Here is a 19,142-nt window from a genome sequence, read left to right as displayed (position 1 = left end):
ATTATTTTATAATTTGAAAGGAGATAAGTTAGTTGACTGAATTTATATTTTTTTTGATAAAAGATTGAATTTATATTGTTTGGTAAAATTAGAGGTTGAGCTAATTTATAAGTATGGAATAACATAAAAATTATATATTTAATTATTGTTTTTTCCAATTAAGATTGCACAAGTAAAATTAAGATAAACAAATAATAACTTATAAACCTGTTGAATTAGCTTGTCAAAATAATTTAAAAATTGTAAAAATTAGTTGAATTAACTTATAAAAAACTGCTATAAACTATAAAAATAAGTTGGGTCATGCTAACTTGCATCCTTTGGAGATACAAGTTAAGAAGGTAAAAATGAAATTAAAAGACAAACTTAATATTGAAAAGATAACTTTTGAAACTTTTAAGGTATTAGATGCATTAAAAAAAACTTTAATATTTGATTTTTTAACTTGTACGATACAAGATAGCATTTCCCAAAAAGTTATAACCTCGTGAAGAAGTGAATAGTGTAACACCCCGTTATCCCAACAACGTAAATAATAAATATGATCAGAGTTTAAAATCAACTAACGGAATGTCACACTGCTATTTAAAAATTCTTAAATAGAATAAAATGCTATTTATTTAACTTCATCAACATAGCAACTATTAAATTGCAACGGAAAATTCATAATTCATCATTAAACAACTTCCAACAACAAATCTTGGCACATGGCCTCAACAAAATATCTTCAAAGATTAAATTCAACATCAACAGGTTCATAAATGATACATAAAGGATGATAAAATACAACGACATGTTATTCTCATCCCATTACGTATCAGAGCTCTATGACACATGTGAGGAGTCCACTCATAACAGCAATAACTTCAACTACTCTGGATCACCTGCAAGTTACCCATACGAAGGGCAACATTTCCAAGCAGAAGGGTGAGATTCACAAACAATAATAATAGATATATAAATCATCAACTTAATTTAACAACTTAATTAAATAACATAATTAGCAACATATATTCAACAATAAAGTTCACACCTCTTCAACTTAAATAACACTTACTAAATTCAATCAACAACAACGACAACAACTCATCAACAACAATGACAACAACAACGACAACAACAACAACAACTACAATATGTGTGTGATACCAGTTTCAACGTGTTGAATGACCAAGCATTCTAGGGCATGAGCCCTCAACAATTTGAATGACAAGGCATTCCAGGGCATGAGCCCTCAACAGTTGAATGATAAACATTCCAGGGCATGAGCCCTCAATAGTTTGTAAGTATGTAATGGACTCGCGACTTTGTGTATATCAACATACAACTCAATTACAACAACAACATGGACAACGACAACTACTACTCTACAATGCATATTTAAATATGTCTTACACCTCCACATAGTCAACTTGCGACACGACTTTAACTCGACAATACAACTTAGACCAACTTCGGATCTTAATGACATTAATACTTTACAACAACAAGGCAACATTAGTTAATAATAAGCAGCAAGTCACCAACAATAATAATCATCATATACAACAAGTATAACTGATATCAACATCTTTCATAACATATAAATATTTCCACTTTTAATTCGTCAACTTAAATCAACATCATTAGTCATCATATTCATTCTCTCTGAACCTCTGTATAATCATTAATAACTTTACCCCTACCTCAAGGGTCAACTCATGTTGTCACGTGCGACAACAGATCGCAAGAAACCTAACTAGGTAGTCTGCCAAAAGGTTGCTCGCGAGGCGAGCCTCACTACTCGCTATGGCGAGTTCAGGAAATCACTCACTCGCTATGGCGAACTCACAACCCGCCATGGCGAACAGAAAATAGGTGCTCTCGGGAGTTTTGACATTTTTCTCATTAAATCCTCATATTTAAGCTCCCTGATCCTCTCTTTGATCTAAAAACTTGCCCAGTCCTCTCTATACATGTCCAGGCACTCAAAACCATCCAATATACGACCTAAAATAACATTTTAAAAATCAAAGTTTCTTCATCTGGTACTCGCTATGGCGAGCGACCTTGCTCGCGAGGCGAGCGATGAACATGGCTCACTCGCGAGGTGAGACAAGCTACTCGCGGAGGCGAGCGATGAATGTCAGTACGGGCAGATTGCAGTTTTTCTCAAAAATTCACTCAATCACATGGTTCTAACCTTAAAACTGATTCTAAACATCAACCTATGAATCTTCTAAGGCCTGTACACAGTTTCTACACCAATTCAACATGTTTCCATCATCTAACCCTCAATTCTCACTCTTAACCCTAATTTCCAATTCCCCAAAACTATGCAGAACCTTTGCTAAATCAGAATCAGAATTATATAAACTATAATCATTGAAAGTTAACCTCACCCTTACCTTAGATCGATGAACAAAGCTCTACAAAATCTGATTCTCCCCACTTGGCTCTTCTCTTGGTTTTTCTCCCAAAACTCTATTGTATGTGAAAACTGCTTCTGACTTCTATTTTCTAGTTTTCTCAATAAATATAACCTCCCAATATTTAATTAATTCCCACTAAATTCACTTAATTCTCATTTAACCCCAAAACTCCAATTAAATCCTAATTCTCTCTTATTCTATTAAATAATAAAAATAGTCATTTAATAAAATACACCACACCACAAAGTCAACACAAATAATTTAAAATCATATAAAAGACTTTAAATCAACTAAAAATAATTAAATAACAACTAGGGCGTTACAAATAGTATCAAATGAATCTTAAGAACTTCGGGATCAAAAACATTATTCCCAATCTGACCAACAAGCAAAAATTATCCCATTAAAAAACAAAACATAAAGAAAATGATTTCATTCCTTCTCTTTCATAACCCTAACTACCCGACGAAAAACTCTGTTGTGGCTGCCGTCCATCCCACGATAGTACCTTGTTGCGTCGGCGTTCCCTCACCTCTCCTCTTCCCGTTGCTATGGGTGGGCAATAAAGCAAAAAAACCGAACTGAACCGAACCAAACAAAAAAAAAATGAACCATTACTAACAGTTCTGGAATGGAACTGAAACATTTTGGTTCGGTTCAAATCAGTTTGGTTCAATTTTAAAATTTTCTAAAATTCGATTCCATTTGATTTTTTATATTTTTTTCAACGATATCAATAATAACATTTATGTTTGGTTTGGTTTGAAAGAATTTGATTTAGTTCAAAATACAAACAGTTTGATTCGGTTTAATAATTTTAAATTTATCAAACAGTTCCATTCGGTTCGGTTCGATTCAATTTTTATCCCAAACCGAACCATGACCATCCCTACCTTATAGTAGATCAATATATTTTCTTGTGAATATTTTTCTCTTTACAAACATGCGAGTCTAGAATGCGTCACCACGTGGTTACAAACAACAACTTAACGTGTGTTTGGTTACACGGCAGCGAGAATTGATTTTGGTTTGGCTACATCAAATCAAAAGTGATTTGTATGTAAGGTGGATATTTGTGTCAAAATTGATTCAAAGGTGGAAATTACCAATATGGGTTTTATGTAGATCAATTTTCAATTTTTCATTATTACCAAAAAAAAGTCCATTATTTTCCTCGTCCCTAAAACTTTAGATAAAAATCAGCGCAACATGAAAAGGGTTTGCAGCGAAAAACACACGTTTAAGGCATCTCAATTTTCAATTCTTCGTCTTCAATTTTCTACAATGGCTTCCTACAAAGTTGCATTGATGCTTGTGGCTACACTATTGGTTAGTTCTACCTTCGCTCAATCTCCACTCTCTTTCCATTGAAGGTAATAGCAGCTTGTTCATTTTTTTTTATTAGTTTTGTTTATGCCTCCGAATTTGTTCATAAATGTTAATGTTATGACTTCACTGAATAATGCTAGTGTATAAATTAAAATTGAAAGCTTTGAATTTCAGCAATTTTAGGGGACTAGACAACAATTATCAATCAAATTTCTGTGCCCATCTATCTTTTTCTTTTATTTGTTTCTCAACCCTGTATATCCAGGCCCAGAATAATACTGAAATCTAGAAATTTCCAGCAAAGGTTTTGCTCCTGCAATGGCTGATGTCGTTACATTTACTTGTCAAAGCTGTACCTATGAGGGTGAAGCTTTGGAATCGGATGGCTTCTACTACTGCTCTGCCTGTGGAGAAAAGAATCTCGATGTTGTCGACACTGGCGCCGAAGAGGAAGACGCTATCGGTGCCGGTATCTACTTGGCCAGTCACCAACGCAGGACAGCTGCTCCTACTGATGCAGTTTACGTCCAACCCATCTCTCAGTGTAACCCATCCCAATCCAATTTTCTTCGGAAACTTGGGCTAGAAGATGATTCCCAGGTTAAATTAAAAGCCGAGAATGTTGACCAATCCCAGTGTGATCCCTCGAATCCCGCAGATTTTGGAGGCTCGACAGTTGTAAGCATTGAACAGTACTACAAGGAGATACGGTTGCGGTACATAATGGGGTTGCAGATGATGATTGAGCTTCAATGTGAAGCACTGGTGAAGGAGTTTAAGGTTACCCCGTTAATATGTGGCTTGGTTGGACCAATTTGGTTGAGGTTTGTCTCAAAGACTGGTGTTTTCGATGATGACTGGGCTGATAAAGCAATTCATGACTCTGAGATGCAGAACGAAGGTAATAATGTCAAATTTAGTTTCCTCCTTAATATTTCTGCTACATTAGAATAAGTGTATCCCTATTTGTTTCTGTATGAAAAATTCAATTTCTCAACATGAATATTAATGCATATTATTGGTTTTGATTGGAACATAATGTACGAATTAATTATTATTTTTTATTTGCTTGCAACATATGTGGGGATATTACATAGTCTTGTTCATGAAAGGTTTGTATTGATTTGTTTCTTTTTAATTTTTAAGAAACCTGATATTTATCAGAGGAATGCTATTTTACGCGAAGAAAAATTTCACGAGAAATCCCGATAGTGTATTTTTGACACAATTTGCTCCCACTTTAATTCCTTCTTTTGCGGCATACATGCTGGTGCTGGCACATGTATAGGCTAAATACACTTCTCGGGATGATTCGGGACAAAAACTGTCGCTATACTTATCTTTTCCCTTAACTGAAAGTTTTACTCTCACTTGCATCTTTTTTTTTTTTTTGAGGAGAAATTCAAATATATTTGAAGTAATTGCCACAGTCATCATCTTCCCATAATTCTGATTTTTGAATATAGTTACTACAAACATTGATTACATGTCATGACAAGCTTCAAATCTAGTGATCCTCATACTTCAGATGAATTTCACTCATCACTGGTTGGAGTTTCCTGACCTTTACACCAGCTAACGAAAGTAACTTGTGAGAGGCAGTATATGTAACATCTGAATTTTCTAATTTCTTCTCCACAAAATAAATGACTTCAGAATCTCCTGACTGGATTATGATCTTGGCGCACTCATTGCAAGGAAACATGGTCACATACAGTACAGCCGCTGTCCAGCACAGATGCATGGTTTGTGTTAAGAATAGCATTTACTTCAGCATGACAGACATAAGGGTACTTAGTCTCCAAATGATTCCCAGTCCTAGATTTCTTGGCCCATGGTAACTTGTCATCAGAACAACCTCTTGGAAATTCATTATAACCAATGCCGAGAATTATATCATCTTGACTCACTAAGCAAGCACCCACCTGCCTATTAGGGTCTTTGGATCTTTCAGCAGACAAAAACGTAATAGCCATGAAATAATCATCCCAAGACAAGTATCCTTTGCGCTTGGTGGGGTCAAAAGGGTCCCCAGAACTTCTAACGCGAGAAGAAGATATGGTGCCGTTTTGCGAGGATTTGGTTTTGGATGAGTGAGTTTGAGAGCGGTAGAAGAAATGGAGAGCGATTGCAGAGGCCAATGCTCCGAACGCAGTTGCGGTGGCAACTAGAGTAACTTCTCGAGAGTTCATGGAGTTTTCAAATCACAATTATGAATGTTTGGGCAAAAACAGTTTCAATTGTGTTGTGGATTTGTGGAAGGTCACTCTCACTTGCATCTTGTATCTGATTTGGTGCAACTTACCTTAGAATTATTAAAGCTTCAATTTGTGCCCGTAACTATTGAATTTACGGGAAGAACAATATGATAAGAGGATGGACTTGAAATTTGCCTTAATGTTTCATGTTAATCAAGTGTCTATTATAGTTTTTTTCGGCACCCTGAAGATGGTTGACATATTTTCAAGTATATCTTGTAATTCATTATGTTTATTTCTTTTTTGTTTTCAGGAGAACCAGAAGATTATAACATACGTGGCAAATACAAATCAGAACCCCACAATATGTTTGGTCAGCGAGCTGCGTTTATATGGTTTAGGTCTTTAAGGAATAGGATTCCAGTAGTCTGTACTATTGTTGTTTCATATTTGGCATGTCATATTGCCAGGGAAGCCATCATGCCGTCAGACATGATTAAGTGGACATGTGAAGGGAAGCTTCCATATTTTTCTGCTTTTCTCGAACTTGAAAGCCGCATGGGACCACCAGTTGCCTGTCCTATCAGTTCAAGTTTAATGTTCAGGCCTCAGCGAGCTCTTTCGGTACATAAACTAGAGTCATGTGCTTCATCCATTTCTCAGTTTATAGGCTTGGAGTTACCTCCTGTGAACTTCTATGCATTAGCTTATCGTTATCTTGAAAAATTATCTCTTCCTGTTGAAAAGATTCTTCCATACGCATGCCGCATTTATGAATGGTCAATGTCTCCAGATTTGTGGTTATCCTTATCCAAGGATTATTTTAAGCTACCTACTCATGTTTGTGTTGTATCAGTTCTGGTGGTAGCAATAAGGATTTTGTATAACATCAATGGTTATGGAGAATGGGAGAAAAGTTTATCTCAGAATGATAGTGCCAAAGATTCAGCTAAAGATCCAGTTGAACAACAGAAACACGAATTGGATTGTACGGGGCTTCTCCAACACCTTCATGCAATATATAATGAGATTGCAGACACCCATGGTAAAGTTATTTACTTATCATCTTGTTCAACCTATGTTGTGTGAGCTTATATTCTCTTTCCTCCTATTTCTGACAACAGTTTAATGACTATCTAGCTAGCATAACATGCCGTGTTTTTGACAGAGTATTCCAAGGACTTACCTACATATCTCAAATACTGTAAGGATGTTGTGTTTGCTGGATTAGAACCATCTTTAGGGAGTTATGAAGAAACAAATATGATGGAAATCCTATGGAAACATTATCAGAATGAAGAGGTAATTGAAGACTTGAATGAATTATTACATAGGCATGCACAAACATTTGTAATTAGAATATCTTGAAATTACTTTCAACTTCTTTCCAGTCTTTCTTGGGGTGTTTCAATGAAGAAGTTGAATTGCCTTGCTGATCTAGATTTTTAATTCTTACCTTTGAAATTTAAAAAGCTATATTTGTTACAGCACCATTTCTTGAACGACGCCAAACTAGAACAAAAAAGTAATATGGAGAATGAAATATTGTCTATGGGCTAATTTTTTAAAAACATATGAATAAAGGAAGGAATTTTCTTCCTGCAAAAATGAGGAGGCTTCTAATATTTAACAACTTTTGTTTTGATGATGTTTATCAGGAAAACTTACACCACATGTTACCTTTCCTCCTCTGCTTATATAGTATTGGGAAAAACCCAAGTTCCACATGATAAAGGTAGGGCATGAAATAAGTTTATAAAGAGTGACACATCTCACCTTACAAGTCGGTTTTGTAAAGATGAGTTAGACCCATTATAAAAACCTAATATGGTATTGGAGCCTACCCTAGATCTGTTGGACCACCTGTTATCTTACCACTTGGGTCACGCTCCAGATGTCTAATTTTGGGCGTAAGGGTGTATGTCCAGTCTTTGATAATTATGTTGAGCATATTTTATCAAACTAAATTAAATTTTAACTCAAGTCTATCTGTATGTTATGTCTAGTTTATGAGAGTTCCTTTTTTTCGGTCGACTACATTATGAAGATTGCTTGGCATTTGGCAAAATAAATTCTCATTGATGATATCTTTTTTTCAGAATACTAAACCATCAGAATCTGAGAAGCAATACCATTCTTCTTTTAGCGGAACGGGGTCAAGAGATGAAGGATGTGTGGGAAAGACGTCTAAAAGGGAAAAGAAGAAAAGAAAATGTTTGAGTGATGATAATCCCTCAGGAAGTTTGCCAGAAGCTATTAGACAGTTGAAATTAGACATGGAGGAAAACAGATTTTGTTACATTCCACCTAGTGTCAAGCAGGAAAAGCTTGGTTATGTTCACTATGTCAGAAAGAAGGATAAAGGTGCCCTGTCCTATGTTGCTCATGCTGATTATTACATTTTGCTTCGGGCTTTTGCCAGAGCTGCGCATGTTGATGACATTCGGATTTTGCATATTGGTGTTTTGAACCTTGAAAGAAGACTTGCTTGGCTGGAGAAACGGATTGGTCAATGCTTGCATTTGAAGCCTCCCAATATTTCTTGCGAGTTTTGTAGTGTTAGGGCCACTGAAAATGGATCAGATCATATGATGGATGAAGATGAACTATCAAACTTGAATATTGAAAATTAATTTCTACTATTTTTGTAGTTTGATTTGATCACTGAAATAGAATTGTGTATTATATACTTCATTTCTTTTAATATCTAATAATTCACTAGAGTGACATTGGGATAACAACAGATGATGATTAAGCACTAAGAAAAGGAAAATAATTTAACAAGTATACTTCACCTTTGCTTGTTTTTGTAACACTTCCCTATTCTCAACAAATAAAACAGGAGTGCTATTATGCTATCTCACTAAATATGCAAGTCTCACTAAATGTTAGTAACAGATGTATATTTTAGTGAGATTTGCATAAAATTTAACAAATGAAAAGTGTGTATGTATTATAGACTTGGTTACTAACATCTTTCATTTAAAAAATGTCTTAGAAAAAAAGTCATGTAATTGAAATTGAGACTTCCATTTAAATAATAAAAGAAATAATATATTTTACTCAATGAAATCCATACTTTACTTCATAGTAGAGACCGGACATGTTCAATTTGTTATGCTTCGAGAGAGGCAAATTGTTGTGCTCATATGCTTGCCAACGTAGACACTCAGCTCCTATTTACGACCTATTGAAATGTGTGATGCTAGTGATTTTGATAAATACTATTCACAACATAATGATATTTATTAAGAGTCTAAAATGTTCCAACTTATTAAAATTTGAGACCCCAATTATATTATTTTTGGCTGAAAAATCATGAAACAGTCTATAAAACCAACTAGAAAATAAATCAAAGAGGACAATTGAGTCGATAACTAGGTACAGCAACAAGCTGAACAGCTCTAGGAACAGTGAGACCGAACACATCATTCATATCAAGCTCACTTGGTTTCATTCCATTAGGTAACTCCCACTTGAAGCAATGTAGCAAATTTGCCACAGTCATTTCCACAGCATAGAGTCCAAGTTGCATCCCTGGACATGACCTTCTTCCTGACCCAAAAGGAATGAACTCGAAGTTACTTCCTTTGAAATCCGGCATACCCTCGTTCAAGAACCTTGACGGGTTAAATTTCTCTGGCTCGTCCCAAGCGCTTTTGTCGCGTCCAATTGCCCACGCGTTTATCCAAACACGTGTTGATTTTGGGATAAAGTAACCTGATACGGTAGTATCTTCTGCTGTCTCATGGAGAAGCATTGGCGGAGCCATGTACGAGTGAGGGGATGCAGCTGCATCCCCTGGACTTTTAAATTTTGCACATGATGGCACTGTTTTCATGCTACTTGAACCTACTGATATTTTAACATTGCACCACCTGACCCAAAGATTTTGCACTAATAAGTAATAACCCAAGTTTCCCTCACTCTATAAATGTCACAAGTCTCACTTTTATGTTAGCACAATAGCTTTTGGCTCAACGAGAGATAATTGACTTGTTTTTCGATATACTCTATTTGGTTTTTCCTATAACATTTGTTTTCTTTGATTTTGTTATTCTTGGTAATATTTTCTTATTAGTAATTGTAATAATTGAATTCCTTTTAAAGTAATATATATTACTTAATATTTTATATTCTTTCATAGCTTAATACTCCCACCATCCTAATTTTTAACAAGAAAAAGTTCACTATCTTTGTCCCAAATTATAAATAAAAAAGACAAATTTTTATCCTATTTAATTATGTTGGTTTCAAAAGTCATCTTTTCCAAACAAAAAAATAATACTTACTTATTCTCATGAACTTAAATGCTAGGTGTACTCAATTTACTCTCCCTCCCATTTTCTCCTAACCAATAACCTATGCAAATTATGTTTACTTCTTCCCGTGAAACTTATTTCAAGAACACAAAAGTTATACACCAAATTATTATACTTTAGAATTATAAATTTATAATCTACACAAATTATATTCTAACTTTCATTTGATAGATTTTGAAATTTTTAATTTGTACAAAAATATGGAAAATATAAATAAAATTAAAACATTTATGCAAAAAGTTAGATATTTGATTGGAAAAAATGACGAAATTTATAAATTTAGTAGTATAAATAAATGATAATTAAAAGAGAAAATAATTGCACAAAATTTTGGTATCTCTAATGAAGTTGAAAGCTCGAACCCCCTACCCCAGGGTCCTGGCTCCGCCACTGTGGAGAAGTAAGGGAATTGGAGGGTGGAGTCGCAATGTTTCTTTGATAGTAATGTCGGACATGGGCTGTTTTGCTAGTAATGTCGGACATGGGTCTGTTCTTGAAGCGGGACTTTTGGGTTTGATTTTAGCTATGGAGTTTGCTGCTAGTAATCATTGGATTCGTTTGTGGATTGAATGTGATTCTTCTAGTGTTGTGCATGCCTTTAAGAATCCCTCTGTTATTCCTATTTCTCTTCGAAACCGTTGGCATAATTGTTTGCAACACGGTATGACTGTTCTTTGCTCTCATATATTTCGTGAGGGAAATTGTTGTGCTGATAAGCTTGCTTTTATTGGTCATTCTCTGACAAGCACTGTTTGGTTTGATTCCTTGCCTCCTACTTTGGCGGTTGATTTTGCTAGGGATAGAAGTGGTTTGCCCAATTTCCGTTTTCCTTAGGCATTTCTATCTTTGTTTTGTTTTCTTTCTTTTCTTCTTTTGAGGGTTTTGGTCTAGTCCCTCCTCTTTGTATATATTTTTTCCCCTTTTTTTTTATTAATATTACGTATCAGGGCGGCAGTAGAAGATGGGGGTCTCTGTAGGGTGCCAACCTAGTTGGGATGCTTCAGTTTCCCCCTGATGCCTAATCGTTCTCTTGACCTTATCCAAAAAAAAACTGTACGTACTTAACATGATAAGTGCTTTGATATTATCTCTAGTAAGCTTAAGCGCTGATTGTGAAATTTCTGTAGCAGCACCATCACCATTACTCTCATCAAGGAACGCCATTAGTTCATCAACCATGTCTACATCTGCTTCATTCTCAATATCTTTGTTCTCCATGTTGTTCTTCCTCTTTGTCACATGATCATCAATAATCTCATCAATAAACACATCAAGTGCTTTTCTTGCCCATTAAACCAACCCAACCAAGGAATAAATTCGGCAATGTTGATTGTGTTTTTCTTTGTGCAGTTGTAATCTTGCTTTCTCAATATTAAAATATTAACTCTAGCAATGAAGGTATGCAGGTAACAAATGAGAGAGTTTCTTGACTTTTTCTAATGGTAATTAAGTCGCCAGCTATGAAACTTTTGCACTAAGAAACAAATTAAACGTCCAATTAGTCAAATTTTGTTTGGTTTGCTTTTTTACCAATGCGTATGAAATGTAATTTATTTGATTAATCATTCAGTTGTTTTCAGTTTACACTACGCACTGAATGGCTTTTTATTATTTTACATTACTACTATTTCTCCATTCAACGCATTATATATGTGGAAATATTATATTGTATGTAACATTTTCAACTTGTAAAAAAAACGTCCAAAATATTGAAAATAATAAATAAAATATAACGTAGCTCACATGACGTGGTGATTGTTTTATAGGTCTCAGACAATGGTCAATCAGAGTCCCCCAGCTGGATATGGTTAAGACCTAAATTAGTTATTTTCATAGTCAACTTTGTTGACAACTAATAGATCTTAATAATATTTCTTAATTAAGTAAAGTGGAAATTGTTATTGTTAATTAATTAGTACATATCAGGAGTGAATCTATTGCTTACATAGAGAATTTGTGTTTTCTGGCCACAGTAGTTGTTGGCTGTGATCAAATTTAAAGGATATAGAGATCTAATTTAATTTTATATTAAAAAATATATAAGTATGTTGACTTAGGGAGGTAAAATAAAACGGGCAAGTTTGTCCGCTCCCACGTAAATTGTCGAAAATAACGCCAACATAACTTAAATTACGCTCGGCATGACCGTAAATTAAGTCACGTTGCCTCAACTTGAGTTAACTCATGTTCTATACTAGTATAACGTGAGTTTAGCCAGGTGATATACTAGTATATCTGCATAACAATATTTATTACATATAATCAAACTATTAATGACCTGTAATTAGTATACTCTAATAATTGATCCAAATTATACAATTTCAACAAAATAATATACTCATCATAACATAATCATATATAATCAATCCAAATTACACAAATTCGTTGTTAAATACACAATCCATAAATTCGACACAAATTCATTAAATTGCAAGATTACAGACACAAATTTGAACATATTACACGTTAATACATATTACACTTCAATGGAGCGGACACAAAGATTAAAATGTTATTTTTCAACCATTAACTTAAACATGTAATCTATGTCGTCATCATCGTGTATAACTTAAGAAAAATACACGGTCTTCTAACTGTCTTTATCTTTATCCGTCGCAAGCTTTTCACACTTACAAATACATGAGATGTTCTTTGATTTTCACCAAGATGGACAAAATATCTGTTAAGTTGTGCCTTTAACTCATCCAACTTGTCGATAGGGGTCAAAAAGACCTTAATCGTCTTCTTCACGGTGGAGTATCAAACATGAGTTTTAACTTCAACTTGTGTATCTTCAGACATCTTTCACTTGCATTTTTCATTTATTAAATCTAAAAATGATTATATGATTTTTTTAATTTTTTTTTAATTCATTAATTGCACACGTGGCGTGCCACATAGGCATTGACCAGTCAAAATTGGCAAAAATGATCAAAGTTGCAAAAGGGCTAAATTTTAGGGGGTCAAAATTGTAGTTTTTGTTCATAGGGGATCAAAATTGCAACTTTATGAAAGTTAGGGGGGGAAAGTACACTTTAGCCTAAAACCAAATGAAAGATAAAATAAATAGTTGAATAATTAGAGACATATTTTTATAAAATACGAGCAATAATTGCCGTTACATAACCAGCCACCAAAAAATATTTCACTTCATATATTTATATAATCTATATAATGTTAGTTACATATTGGTCACAAATATCGGTGTTACATAATCGGCCACGAAAAAATATGTAGGTGTAATATTGACAAAAAAGGATAAACATCGACAAAAAAATGGCATAGCCTATCTAACTAGCTATTGATAAGGCATCATCTTCATGCTCTTCAGTTACTTCAAATTATCCTTTTGGTTTTTCGGGAGTGTGAGTGTCGCAGTAAATTAGATTGAGATGATTTGTTGATTTTTTCGGCGGTTTCGGCTCCCTAGACATGAGGTTTTTTTTTAACAAAGCTTGTCTATCTATGAATGCAAACTCTCATTGTACAACCTCACCAATCTTGTGATTCTTCCACTCCGTACAAGGTGGTGGTAATGAACAACCGTCTTTCAAATAAACATGAAGAAAATGTCCGAGAATTAAGTCAAGACACCTGGTGTGGGCATGTAGGTTAAATGGTGGAGCACCTCGGATTGGGAAAAAAGTCTCACATAGTCATAGACCTCTTTTAGGCAAAAACCAATTGAACAACAACTCTATTATAACAAGTTGCAACAATGTGACTCATATCCGGTAATGTCAACCACTTATCTATGTATGCAATTCCACCACTATTTATTTATTAGTGTAAATCATTCATGGTATATTCAAAACGCTCCTCCAAACTAAATATGAGCAAATAGTCTCGATCTCGATATAAGATATAGTTTAACCGATACAGCAAAATTGTTATGTTAAATACATTCATTGTGTTTGAAACTAGAACCTCACTTTTATATGGAAATCTTATATAATGTTTGCCACTTTGTCTTGTTAAAAAAACAATTAATTGTGTATCATACTTAGATAAACTATATCGAGAATCTTCCCACGAATAAGCTCAACATGCCCTTAACCAGTTGAACCATATCCATCAGATATTAAATTCATGATTTAAGAGGATATTAGTCTGACTAGAAAGTAAGTATATGCATCAGATTTGAAAAATGAGCAAAATACAAATTCTGACAGAATTTCTGGTGATCATATTAATTTGCGGATTCTTGTAAGATTGGTTTCCCAATGGGGGATTCCACTACCAATTAATATTAAAAACACTTACATCATCTTCCTTCTTTTGTCGCTTTCACTAACTCATTTTCTTCCTGTTTTGTTTCGTTTCGTACACTGTACTCTTAAACAAACTAACCAAGATTGTTACGTTGTCAATCCTCAATAGAAAACATTTACATAATTTATTAATTTAATATGTCATGCTAACCAGTGATTCAAATTAAAAACAGTAAAATTTGTATTGAAAGAAATATATTTTAAACATTTCAAAATTTGTCTTTAAGATATTTTTAATTAATTAAAGGTCAATAAAATTTACGCTAACAAACACAATTTCTTCGTTGTTTTATTCAAAGCCGAGACATTTTTTTTAATTATTATACTCAAACCAACTATTAAAAACCATAGAAATTTAAGTAAAGTAGTTGGACCTTCTAACAAAACCACTTTTTACTTGTATTAGAAACATTCACGTTATCATATGCGATTGGTGTGTGTAAAAGTGAAGTATAGGAGTCTTAATTTGATTTTCTATTTTAAAAAAATAATACTTTTTTGACAAAAAAGGAGAGGTTATTCTAAGAAAATTCTAGAAATTATTAGGGTCTAGTATTTGTCAACAATAATGGCATCTCTTCTCTTTCGTATGAAAACATAAATTTCATGGCTTTTGCCGCCATCTAGTCGTCGCACTAATTTAAAGAGACTAGTTCAAATAAAATGACTAGCAATAGTAAAATTTACCAATTTGGTAATTTAAAAATTAATTTTACAGCTAATCTAGTCCCATACTTCCACACCAGACAACAAAATTTTCACTTGCATCGTAGTCTCTCCTTTGTTGGTCATATATATTAATTAATGTAAAGAAAATTGAGGTTTGTTGTCAACGAGTTTGTATTCTTATATTCACTCAATTTTTGCTACATTGGAAAAGATTCTTCTAAGGAGTGCTTAATTCAAACCCATTTGGAATTATCTGAGTGGTTGATTTTGGATCTTATAGAGATTGTTTCTCTTAAGGTTTTATGTTCGATTGTCTCTGGTGTAAATTTCGTTGAGTAAGTTCATACATAACTTTGTTCTGTTTTTAAATGAGCCCTTCGCAAGTAGGCGGTGGAATTGGTTCCCTTAGATTAAACGATCATTGGATCGGATACCGAGTTATTATTATTTTTTTAAAAAGAAATGCTTAATTAAATAATGTAGTTTCTGAAAAGTAAACAGATCACAAATTCTTATATTAGTTATGTAATTTAATGAGTTCATAGAAGACAAAGATCAATTGCTAACAAATGAGAACTTAATCAACAAACTATTAACTATAATGCATGTGATACCATTGTTTATCATCACTACCAAGTACCAAGAAGATATGCACAAAATATAAATAAAACTTACCATAAGAGAAACATTTCATTAATTAAATAAAAAACACATGAACCAAAAAATCTCTCAAAGTCAATCTCTTATGAATCTTTTTACACCAACATACCCTTTACCCCATTATATCATCAAATTTGATCCTCTACATTCAGCTTTATGGTGCACCTTCACTTTTCTCTGATTTAATAATCAAAGTAGTACATACCAATCTCTTCATTCTTATGAATATCATCAACATGAAAACCTTTGTTACCGCTGCTACTAATCAATTGCTTAATATCTTCAAGACCATAATCTAGTAATGGATTTAATGTTTGACTTTGACCATTATTATAACTATATCCAACTCCACTTGATTTTTCTTCATGTTGGTTAACACTTTCACCAACAAAACTTCCAATGTTACCATTTATCATAAAATTATTATTATTATTGTAGCCATCAAATCCACCACTATTCATGTTATGATGATAAACAATTTCTTCTTGCTTGATTTCTTTGCCATGACTAAGAGTGCAACTTCCATCAGAAGAACTACTTCCTTCACTTCCAAACATAAACATGTTATCTTTAATAGGGTAATTATATTGCATGGGAGGATTAACAACACTAATCATGGACTCTTGGTTTTGGTAAAAGGGGTTGAAACTTGTGTTTGGATAATTATTTGAAGGAAGTGAAATGGTTTGAAGATCTATGAGGGATGTTGGTGTGTGTGTAAAGTAGTCTAAGAATTGATGAGAAGAAGGAGAAGGTGGAAATGAAGGTTTTCTTTGATGATGTAATGTAGGAAACTGCATAGCCATGAGTTTTTTCTTCAACTTTGTGTTCCAATAGTTCTTGATATCATTGTCTGTCCTACCTGGTAATTGAGCTGCTATAATTGACCACCTACAAATCAATATCAAAAATAAAAAATATGATTATATTCATGGAAGGTGATTAGGTTTCCACTACCCAGACAAACAAATTTCATGTCTTAAATTAATTTTTTTATAAAAAAAATTGCTAGTGTATTAGTTGGTATGTTAATATTTTTGTTTTCATTCTAGTCTATTGTTCATGAGATGTCACTTTGGTGAAGGGATCATAGAGTTAGAGAAAAATGTAAAATAATATTTAGTGTCATTTTAATTAATAATAATTTTCATCTCACCCATTTTTCTAAAAAAATCTTATTTTTAACTATTCTTGGTTCAAATAAGTTGAAGCTATAATCTTGAAAAAGGTACAAGATTTTTATAAAATAAAAAGAAAATTGTTTTTTTTTCCCTTATAATTCTCATTTCTTTTCATTTGACTATTTTAGTTAGATAAATAGAGAAATCATTATTGCACCAAAAAAAATAGATACATTATTGGTATTTTAGTACTTGTAGCTTGAAGTTTATAATGATAATGATTAAAAGGGGAAAGAAGAGAAGAATAAAAATATAGATAATATCATATTGAGATTAGATTGGTGAGAAGAGAACAAAAAGGGTTGAAAAAAATTGTACTTTGCATTTTGCACTAAAAAGGTAGTAAAGTGTACCTGCTTCCAATATTAACATAGAGACTGCAAATTATTCTGTCTTCCTCATCTGAAAAATCACCATGCTTAATGTTTGGCCTAAGATAGTTTAGCCATCTCAATCTACAACTTTTTCCACATCTCTTGAGACCTAAACATATATAAAAAAAATAAAAAATAAAGAGTATATATTATAATGTTATAAATTATAATATTATCATATAACACAAATTTAAACATTTTTCATGGAAATAATCATAATCATAATCATCATGATTTATTTTTACCAGCTTTATGAGGAAGAGAAATCCAATTTCCACCAGTGCCATGTTTCTCTATGTAATCTTTAAGCTTTGAATCTTCTTCTGGTGACCATGGACCTCTCTTAACACTTGTTTTGTCACAACATGGAGCTCTTCCCATCTCTCTATATATCTCAAGCAAGAATAAAGTTTCAAGTTTTCTTTGATTTTCCAAACTCTAACTTTCTAGATCATGAAACTTAATTTGGTGGGTAGTGGTAGTGCCTTTATAAATAAGAGACCTTGATTTTGAAAATGTGAAACAATATTATTATTTTATAGTATAGTATAATATTAGTATTATTATTTTAGTGAGTGAGAGAGGGAGGAACATAATTGCATAAGTCAAATGAATGGAAAGATGGAACATTAGATGTACGTACAATTTTATTTTCAACGCAGGGTTAATAATTTATTAATATTATTATGCAAGATGGGTACTTAAGGTCAGAGAGAACTCTCATATCTTCAACGTTGGAGACTTAGCAAAAGCCATATTAGTATATGAAAGGATAAATATTGTTCACATTTCTTTAAGGTGTGTATATTTTAATTTTACTTTTACTTTACAATGTTTTTTTTTTTAGATAGACGAAAATGGAAAAACCATTATAAATTCACACACAAGTGAAGGTACTGGGGTTCGAACCCCGATCATAACTGAAGGTACCGGGGTTCGAACCCCAATCATAACATCCGGTTTAACAATTTCGGCATTTTACCAGTTGAGCCAGGACTTCTGGATCATAGCATCCGGCCTAACAATGTTTTAAAAATGGAATTGAATAAAGCATCATGAAACTTTTAACTCATGGTTTAATTAATTCAATCGACATAATTAAAGTAAAATAATATGTAAATAAACATAAAGTATTAAAAATTTAAAATAAAAAACAATTGAAATTGATTGAACTAAATGTAATTAAATCGAGATTCAACCCAACCATGTTATTTGATTTAACTAGTTTAACCAATTTGTTAAAACGTATCGTGAATGTGAAAAGTAGAAAAAGAATGAAACGAAGTAAAAAAAATACGAGAAATAAAATTTGATGATATCTTTTTATATGGATAAAGTATAAAGTGATGTATAAATAAAAATACATACTGTTCTTCCACGTTTTGAAAAAAAAGAAAAGAAGAAATAGCTACATCCAATGTTGAGTGTTATTTGAACAACTATTTAGTTGATAATTTATGGGATAATCATAATTTACAAAGAAAAAGTAGATATTGATACGAAAACCAAAACAATAAAGAGATAAAGTAAAAAATAACGTAAGTATAAGAGAGAAAATTGTAAAAAAAATTGTCACAAAATGGATATTTAAATATCATTTCTCTACCAAAAGAGAGACAACGCAGAGCAGGACTATGAATTGATGGGTACAGCTACCAGAATTGTGACACTTTCCAAACACTACGACCAAAATGACGATGGCCTAGTATTCTTCCCTTTACTTTATT

At 33.0% G+C, this 19,142-nt stretch overlaps 4 protein-coding genes and 1 pseudogene across 6 annotated transcripts; 2 read left to right on the top strand and 3 right to left on the bottom strand.

Annotated features, from left to right (window-relative positions):
- The first annotated feature begins 3,599 nt into the window (after window positions 1–3,599).
- On the top strand, window positions 3,600–8,676 carry LOC25492388 (TATA box-binding protein-associated factor RNA polymerase I subunit B). 3 transcript variants are annotated; one of them, XM_013600489.3, is made up of 5 exons: window positions 3,600–3,784; window positions 4,040–4,641; window positions 6,252–6,983; window positions 7,107–7,240; window positions 8,038–8,676. In XM_013600489.3, the coding sequence occupies exons 2-5, from the start codon at window positions 4,059–4,061 to the stop codon at window positions 8,569–8,571; spliced, it is 1,983 nt and encodes a 660-aa protein (XP_013455943.2). In that variant the 5' UTR covers window positions 3,600–3,784; window positions 4,040–4,058; the 3' UTR covers window positions 8,572–8,676. The 3 variants fall into 3 exon arrangements, with proteins under 3 accessions (XP_013455943.2, XP_024638479.2, XP_039689399.1); XM_024782711.2 differs by having other exon boundaries at window positions 4,006–4,641; XM_039833465.1 differs by having other exon boundaries at window positions 3,618–3,740; window positions 4,045–4,641.
- Window positions 5,242–5,932, bottom strand: LOC112421331 (deoxycytidylate deaminase-like; annotated as a pseudogene).
- A 535-nt stretch (window positions 8,677–9,211) lies between the features above and the next one.
- Window positions 9,212–9,710, bottom strand: LOC25492387 (cytochrome P450 84A1). The gene has a single exon (XM_013600487.3). It carries the CDS (start codon window positions 9,708–9,710, stop codon window positions 9,291–9,293), a length of 420 nt encoding a protein of 139 aa, XP_013455941.2. The 3' UTR covers window positions 9,212–9,290.
- A 994-nt stretch (window positions 9,711–10,704) lies between these two features.
- Window positions 10,705–11,094, top strand: LOC112420855 (uncharacterized). The gene has a single exon (XM_024780599.1). It carries the CDS (start codon window positions 10,705–10,707, stop codon window positions 11,092–11,094), a length of 390 nt encoding a protein of 129 aa, XP_024636367.1.
- A 4,743-nt stretch (window positions 11,095–15,837) lies between these two features.
- LOC25492386 (transcription factor RAX2) lies at window positions 15,838–17,895 on the bottom strand. Its single transcript, XM_013600486.3, has 3 exons — window positions 17,661–17,895; window positions 17,395–17,524; window positions 15,838–16,751 (listed from the first exon to the last, which is right to left on the bottom strand). Exons 1-3 carry the CDS (start codon window positions 17,794–17,796, stop codon window positions 16,043–16,045), a joined length of 975 nt encoding a protein of 324 aa, XP_013455940.1. The 5' UTR covers window positions 17,797–17,895; the 3' UTR covers window positions 15,838–16,042.
- Window positions 17,896–19,142: the final 1,247 nt, after the last annotated feature.

Source organism: Medicago truncatula, chromosome 4 (genome assembly GCF_003473485.1).
Source record: "Medicago truncatula cultivar Jemalong A17 chromosome 4, MtrunA17r5.0-ANR, whole genome shotgun sequence".
Lineage (NCBI taxonomy): Eukaryota > Viridiplantae > Streptophyta > Magnoliopsida > Fabales > Fabaceae > Medicago > Medicago truncatula.
Note: the sequence above shows the minus strand (reverse complement) of the source record. Positions and strands in the feature narration are given on the sequence as shown.